At 33.9% G+C, this 8,177-nt stretch overlaps 1 protein-coding gene across 1 annotated transcript; it reads right to left on the minus strand.

Annotated features, from left to right (window-relative positions):
• Positions 1-1,492: 1,492 nt before the first annotated feature.
• Positions 1,493-5,743, minus strand: LOC108334660 (HVA22-like protein k). Its single transcript, XM_017570557.2, has 8 exons — positions 5,563-5,743; positions 5,218-5,276; positions 5,027-5,124; positions 3,257-3,308; positions 2,956-3,019; positions 2,059-2,154; positions 1,910-1,982; positions 1,493-1,828 (listed from the first exon to the last, which is right to left on the minus strand). Exons 1-8 carry the CDS (start codon positions 5,596-5,598, stop codon positions 1,716-1,718), a joined length of 591 nt encoding a protein of 196 aa, XP_017426046.1. The 5' UTR covers positions 5,599-5,743; the 3' UTR covers positions 1,493-1,715.
• Between the last annotated feature and the right edge of the window lie 2,434 nt (positions 5,744-8,177).

The raw sequence follows: 8,177 nt of genomic DNA on the forward strand, positions 1-8,177 counted from the left end.
GCTATCTGTTAATTGAACATATTTTGTGGTACATGAAATTTGAAATGTGTTTAATCATTAAACATCAATCTCAAGTAATAATTAAGACGAATTCTCAAATTTGATCACTTTATGGGATTTCTCATTGACAGTTTTTTCTACTTTTTCACAAAATTTCATCAACACATTTGAAAGTGGTTCAGCGAGATATTCGGATGGTAGTGACGAGAATACTAACTAAACAGGTTCAATGTTTAGAATCAGTTCTTGTGCTCTCATTTGTTTAAAGTAAATTAATAAATATTACCATCCTTCCTGCAATCTACTTGGTTCCTCATAATTTACTCCTACTTTATCTGTTACTTCAATTCTCTCAATGAAAGTAAGCAATTGTGTTATTCGTTCCTGCTTCTTGAAATGTCATGAGTTCTACTTAATGGTAGGATTCAGCTACAAAACAAGAAAGGAAGTCCTGTTGATGGATGCTGCAACGAAAACAATGATTGTGTGTGAAGCTTTTAAGGAGCCGATGCACAGAACAATTTTGTCAGTACTATTTCTCAATCGAAAGAATGGTGTGTGAATGTCTGCAAAATTAGAAAAAATCAATCTACTGCCTCAGTGGCTGTTACCCCTCTCCTCCAACCTAAGTGGGCGTGAAGTCGCACGTGGTGTGGAAAGTGGACAAAAGTACTATTTCCAGATTAGTTTTTCCTAAATAATAATGTGTCATCTTCATACTTATTTTAAACTGACACCAAAAACATTTGCTTGTATTTATCATAGACAGGTTCATGATTGTGTTGCTGCAACTTTTTATTCCTTTACTTTCTTTACCTGACTGAGCTTTACTTTTCTTTTTTTTTCATACCCTTTTTACATTTTTAGGAGGAAAGTGAGCTGAAAACACAGAATAGCAAGGTCTAGACTACGCAAGCATGAGTGTCCCTTAATTGCTTGATATTTGAAGGCTAGAAAGCTACGTTTTTTTCACTATATTCAATGCTCTACAATTTTACATCTGGATGTGTTCGTACGTTTCTTTTTCCAACCAGGCTGAGTGCGCAGAGTCGAAGCTTCAGAATGTGTTGATGCAAATATCATCAAGGTAATTTCCATTTTAGTGGCCGTTCTGGTTTCAGAAACATTAGTGCTGTACGTTTTATTCTAGGGTAGAGGTACTATCAGTGATTTTTAAAAATAATTACTTAGGAAAAAAATTATTTTTATAATCTATAACTTTTGTTAATGGTTTTGGTGGCAACATAATGGGCTAACATAGATAACATATTTGATATCGACACTACCTTTTATTCCAAGAAGAATTATTCATGCATATAATATTTATATGCATATAATCAACCAAAGTTTAGAAATATATTAAAACAATTTAAGATTTAAAATGTAATTTGTCATAAATCAATAGATATAATATATTTACACGAGCATTACCTGTTAAGGTCATCTGATAGTCAAAAGACATTTATTACAGAATTAATACACAAAAAAGTTATTGAAAAATCACATAAAATCTTCTATAATAACATTAAAATAATATTATTCTGTTTTTTTAACTCTCTCACTTCTTTATCGTTACACTGAACAGTTTCACTTTATCCTAAACTCGAATAAAAAATTGAAATTTACAAAATTCCTGATATTGACTACCTTCAAAAAGCTAATTAAAAAGTCTAGTCTCTCTTATTACAGTCCATGGGGTTTCCTGGGGGCACTAATCAGTGATTATGGTTTTGGTCAGGTTCAGTATCAGAGGGCACAGCAGGGTCTTCAGCAGAACTATGTTGTTGCGATCTATCAGATTCAGCAGTGCCTCTCAGCAGTTTTTCCGCTGCATTAAATTTGTTGGTCAGTAACCTACATGGGTAATAAGTAGCGGCAATTGCAAAGGGCAGAAACAAAATTGTTTCACCTGATCCGGTAATCTTTACTACCATGCTCTTGACAAGCTTGATCTCTGCATGGTATGAACTGACCAGTTTGATCTGAAAGTGTAACAAGTCAAATTCCACCGTCAGATACAGTCGTTCACAAAAGATATTAGACGTGTATTAGACATACCACTTCACAATATGCAAAACCCAACACTTGATCAACTCGCGCTTGATGCCTCGACAAGAAGGGGCGCAGGTGGTTCGCATATAATTGCTTTGCTCCCTGTTTGAACAAAGCAATTTTCAGCAAAATAAAAAAAAACGGTATAGAGGCATTAAACAGACAAATTGTCAACCATAAAACATATTATACAAGCCAATAGAGATATAAATAACAATAAACATATACAAAAATAGGAAGATGGAGGATAAAAAAATTGCTAATAACTTGGAAGGGGAATTCCTCCAAAAAATTACAGTAGACAAATTCCCAATCTATTAAAGAATTTACGACTAAGAATATGGCAAGAGCAAACTGAAAATGTGCTGTCTAAAAATGACATTAGAGCTTCATCTAAATGCGCAACTATAATTTAACAATTAAAAAAGGTATCAAAAAAATGAACATTGTACATGTAGAAAAATTCACGCCCCCAGCTTACAGGATTAGGTTTACATTTAGATTTAAGCAGTTTCATGTCAACTTTTCTTCCCAACTTCAAATGCAATTCAGTAGTTTTATACATTAGTTGTCTCTTTTGCCTACCAAATAAATTGCCCATACAGTTTTTCCCAATTCATACTGCTCCCACTTGCTTCGACAAAACCACACACGCATAGCAAAAGAAAATAAAAAAGATTTCAATTGTGGCGATTATGCTTATAAAATACTGCAGATTTATTTGAGATATTGAGATACATGACCAAATCATGGTAAAAGTAAAAGGAAATTAAGAAAAATAGGGTGAGAACTACGAAGGGAAAAATAGCACAAGAGACATAAGACAGGAACACTTAAAAAGGAAAAACAGTTAAAAATGGGTTAAACATCATTATACAGTCAATCTAATTCTATGGAACTCACACTGGTGGGTGGAAGTTGAAGCCAGACAAGAAATGCAAACTTCATGTGATAGTACATGGGACACCTACAAAAATAATTAAAATTACAAGTGATTAAGTTCATTATGAGTCTAACATAACTAATAATCCAGATGCATATAATACTAACAGCCGTAAAAGAATAACAAAAAAATGGAGAGAGAATATTATCACAAAAAGGTAGTGTATAACACATTGAGAAGACAATAAAGCTAGAACTCTGAAAATCAAAGGGGGTATACACATCAATCCAATTGATGGATCATGAAGTGATCAAACTATACCACGAAATAAGCTTGTCTGTGAACACTTCAACAAGGCTGAATGAACCATAGGCTGCAAAAAAAAAAAAAGAGAAAAAAAATCACTATAATGTAATATAATTTGCTTTATGTTCATTTAAACTAGATCCAACAAATTGTTTCCTTCCCAAAAGTCACAAGTCAAGTAGAAGCACAAGCATATGGAGCAGTCAAGAGGCAATGAATCATTGGAGTTTTGTGCAAAATATACACCATTGGCACGAATTGAGCAAGTTGGGTCATGCAATCCAGTCCAGTGCCGGGAAAAAAAAATCAGCATATCTTGTGCCTAAGCCAAAATTGACTAACTCCTAACCATTGTTCTCCTCTCTTTCATAACTGACAGAAAACCGTTACCCCTTCATTAGCTGTTGTTGCTTCCCTCTCTCATGTGCTTCTTCATTCCAACAGGAAACTATTGCCTCATGTCTTTTCTTTTTCAAGCTGTCACTTCTGTGTGCTAAGTTATTTGGCAGCTATTGTTAGGCTGATGTTTTATTAGGTTCCTTATCAGTGTTACTTTTAATGGAGATGTATGCATACGTACATGTTTAAAAATGGTTTTGCATTATAGTTTAAGCTTACAATTCTTGGTACAATCCAACAATCCTAAACCCCTTCTATTCCAACATTGTAACTCAATTTCAACAGAACTTGGTTAGAACATCAGTAACTTGTCATCAGCTATCAGAATAGGATATGCTGTGTTGGCTGTAGGAAGCTGTAATACCTGAGGGTAAGAATCACAGCTCAGTTTTATGACCTAATTTCCCCCTTCTCATATATCAATTAGTACGTTGGGTAGGACCCCCATATGTAGGAAACTGTTTTAATCGTGACTCAGAATCACAGCTCGGTCTTAGGATCCAATTTTCATCTTCTGATAAATCAATTAGTGCGTTGAGTTGGGTCCATATGTGGTTCCTACGAATCTTCTTCTAATAACTAAAGATGCTCAGGAACAAGTGTTAGCAAGTCCAACGACAAGCAACACAGTGAAAGGAAAGATGCATAAAAAAAAAGGAGATGGGATAAAATTCTATTAATCTCTATTTCCTGTTATCGTTATCTGTATACTTAATTCTTTAGCTGCCTATCCCTTTGACTTAACAATTTATTATCGCTATATCTAAATTGAATTTTAGTATGTTTTTTTGAAAGAAATTGTTGATAGTTAAAAATAATCTTACATCGCAATTTAAATGGTTTATTGTAAATCCAAAGATAAATATGTATTCAATGCGATACACATGCTACAACACTAGAAAATCACGAACTCAATCTAACAAATATCAAAAGAAAAGTGATTTTTTTCTGTCAAGTCCATCTAAACAAAAGTTTTGCAATTTATCCAGCATACATACATTCTATAGGCCCGCTATGTTGGATTTTCAAGAAATTGCTCCACACTTGCTTTATTGTCAAGAAGCAAGAAAAACAAAAATACAAGATAGTAACACTAGAATGCTAATTAGGTGTAGAAACTAGTGAGAGTCCATCATGCTCTATGAATCAAGTAGGAAGTTTTTAACTTTTTTTCTTGTAATTTTTTAAACGACAAACCTCACGAAACCTTTCCAGCCACTGCCAATGCAGTGGCCCTGGTAGGTTCTCCCCTAAAAACAGAAAACTGGATACACCACAACAGTATCAGAGTATAGTTTCTCTTTTTCGTCTATATCTTAGAGTCTAATATACGGGGTTGCTAATAGGAGATCAAAATAGAAAATAAACGGTTAGGCAAATTCGTACCTGCCCAGTAGAAAAGACAGTTCTGTTGAGCATTTTGATCTTTACTTTCTATTGCCTTGAACGTAGAGTAAACAGGCAAAGCAACTCCGACACCGCAACTACAAAATCAGAATATCAACGGCAAAACAAAAAATTTAACCACATACCTCCTTCAAATCATAACTGCTAATAGCAAAATTGAAATATCTCACCATGCTGTTCGAATTACGACGTTGGAACCAAGAGGACAAAGGAGCAAACGGAGTCCAACCTGCACCGTATCGTTCACAATCACACATCAATAACCTAATCATGTATGACAAACAAACAAATTCCGCAGAATGATACAGCCAACAATTTTAATAATTAATATATCTCGTAGTTCATTGATACAAGCAATTAGCGAAATCGTGTTTTATTTGCAATGATTAATAGAAAGAGGTAATTGAAACGAAGAATTTGGTGGCAGTTGGAGGCAGAATCAAAACCCTAGAAAAAAAAAAGAACAAAAAAGAAGTTGACGAAAATTAATCAGAGAGAAAAAGATCGATGCGAACTTCGCTTGTTAGGTTTGATCCGAGGAGATCCATCATAGTTCCCTAGGCACCATTCCCTTCGCTTCCGACTTGCTAGGTCAATTCGTCCATGCCTTTATACGCTTCAGTTTTAATACTAACCGCCTATAAAAAAACAAAAGCATTAACCACCAAAAGAAATCGAAGAGAGGCAGAGAGAACACCTATGATTAAATTTAACAAAATAGGGGTTATATATCTTTCTATTCTATAAATTATTTATAAATTATCCCATGAAAATTTTCTCATTCAAATTTTTATATAATTTGATTTCAAATTTTAAAAATTAATGTATAGTCATTGTTACTTGTTAAATTTGATGTAATATTAGCAAATGTATGGTAAGTTTTGATATTTATTCATCTAAACACATGATTATATGATGATTTTCACATCAACAAGTCTTTAATTTTTTTAATATTATTTACTCAAATCGAACTATATTTTTTCATTCTAATTCAGTATTTCGAAAGATATTTTTTGAATTTGAAAATATATTCTAAAATAATCAATTTGAAAAATATAAAAAATAAAGACACCTAAAATTTTTGTTATAATTTTAATAAGGCGGAATTTGAGAATTAAAACTTTTTTGAAGGTGCAGGAGAAAAAAAAGGGTGTAGCAAGAAACAATTTTCATTACCATATAATTAATAAATTTTGGTAAATATTATCATAATAACTATATTATTAATAATTATTATTAGGATTAAATATGTTTTTCGTCCCTTAAGTATCACACCATTTTTGGTTTAGTCGCTACTCGAAACTTTGATTCTTTTTAGTCTTTATAGTTTTGAAACTATTACTATTAGTCCTTAAAATTGAAGGACGATAACTTTTGTTTGATGTGGCAAACGACGAGGCCACGTTTTATGCTAGCTTGCCTCTTCACTCTCTGCCACGTTGTTTTTCTTTTTATCTGGCCAATAAGAATCTGACATGTGTCAGCCCCCTTCCACCCCAAATTAGGGTTTGCTAGATTGGGGAAACTTGCCCCTACACCTGCGCCACGATTTTGCTCTTCTATCTTACGCCATCATGAGCCAAGAACGCGAGAAGGGAAGGGTTGCTCTCTTGCAGGTGGTGAATGGAGTTTCTATTGTGTTTTTGGATTTGCAAGTATGTTGCAGGTGATGGCACATCTGGATGACGATGATGATGCGAGGGAGGATGTCGCGGCTTGCAAGGATTTTGCGCGTTGAAGATGCGCATTTTCTGGATTTGTCTGAGTTTCAAATGCCATGGCTGCTCGCGTTTTCTGGAATGCCATGGAGCAGGTGTTGACAGTCTGTTTTGCCGAAATGGGGATGATAACCCCTTCTTTTAAGCCGCGCCAAATCAAAGGAAGGGGAGACTAGTCCTCATGACTCTAACCGGTTGTCGAGGACGGCGTCGGCGGTGACCATCCTGGTTTGTGGCTCACGGAGGCTGGGCTCTCTCAGGCGACGATTGGTGGAGGAACGACAGAGCTTCTCTCTCGCGCGCAGAGAAAAGGCAAGGAGGGAGAAATCGACGCTGAGACCGGCAATGGCCCCAGTGGCGATTGGTGTCGCCGGCGACACCTTGGACTGAGCGGAAGGTCAGGCACGGCGACTGGTTCGATGGAGGCTAGGGTGCGCGTGTAAGGGGAGGCAAACACCTCCCTAGGGCTCCCTTGTTTGAAGAAGGGGCTCCGCTGTTTGAATTCTTTGCAGGTGAAGAATGGATATGCTTGCTTGATTTGCGGCTTGAGCTTTTGCGCGATTGGGGTGATGGTGCACGAGAAGCGAAGCCATGATTGCTCTGTCGGAGAAGACGAACGAAGTTTTCAAGCACAAGCTACGTGACAGAGAGTGAAGAGACAAATTGACATAAGACGTGGTCTCGCCGTTTGCCACATTAAACAAAAGTTAACGCCATTCAATTTTAAGGACTAATAATAATAATTTCAAAACTATGAGGACTAAAAATAATCAAAATTTCGAGTAAGGATTAAACCCAAAATCGTGTGATACTTAATGGACGAAAAACATATTTAACCCTTATTATTATTATTATTATTATTATTATTATTATTATTCATTTATGATCTTATTATTATATATTAAAATTAATATTTATGTTGTGTTTATTATTTTGATTCATATTGAAAAATTAAAATTTTTAATGACAAATAAAACTAATAAAACGTATGTTTAATGTTCATAAATGAAAGCATATATTATAAAAAACACTCGGATATGGAAATACGAAAAAAGAAACATCACATCTTAAAATTTGATTCTCTTAATTGGATTTCGAGATTCCATGTTTTTTTTTCCGATGTCTCGGATACATTATTTTTTATAGTTGTTTTTTAATTATATTATTGGTAAATGTTTACTAAATTATTTAAAAATGTTATATTATATTATTTCTAAATGATTAATTAGGTAATTTATATGAATTAATTTAGTTTATGAAAAAAAAAATTATTTAAAATTTATAAATTTATTTAAAAATAATATGAAAATTTTAAAATACTTTTTAGATAATGTTAAGTATTGTTAATTTATTAAAATAATTTAAAATAAATATTAAATATTTGCAAACAAAATTATTTAATTTATAATTAA

This window comes from Vigna angularis, chromosome 10 (assembly GCF_016808095.1).
Source record: "Vigna angularis cultivar LongXiaoDou No.4 chromosome 10, ASM1680809v1, whole genome shotgun sequence".
Classification (NCBI taxonomy): domain Eukaryota; kingdom Viridiplantae; phylum Streptophyta; class Magnoliopsida; order Fabales; family Fabaceae; genus Vigna; species Vigna angularis.

Excerpts from the sequence above, each read along its gene's own strand:
- LOC108334660 (XM_017570557.2), bottom strand. The coding sequence starts at position 5,598 with ATGATGGATCTCCTCGGATCAAACCTAACAAGCGAA. Across the intron at positions 3,309-5,026 it reads CTGTCTTTTCTACTGGGCAG|CCTATGGTTCATTCAGCCTT; the intron begins GTACGAATTTGC and ends TTTTTTTTGCAG. Across the intron at positions 1,829-1,909 it reads AGTAAAGATTACCGGATCAG|CGGAAAAACTGCTGAGAGGC; the intron begins GTGAAACAATTT and ends AATTTAATGCAG.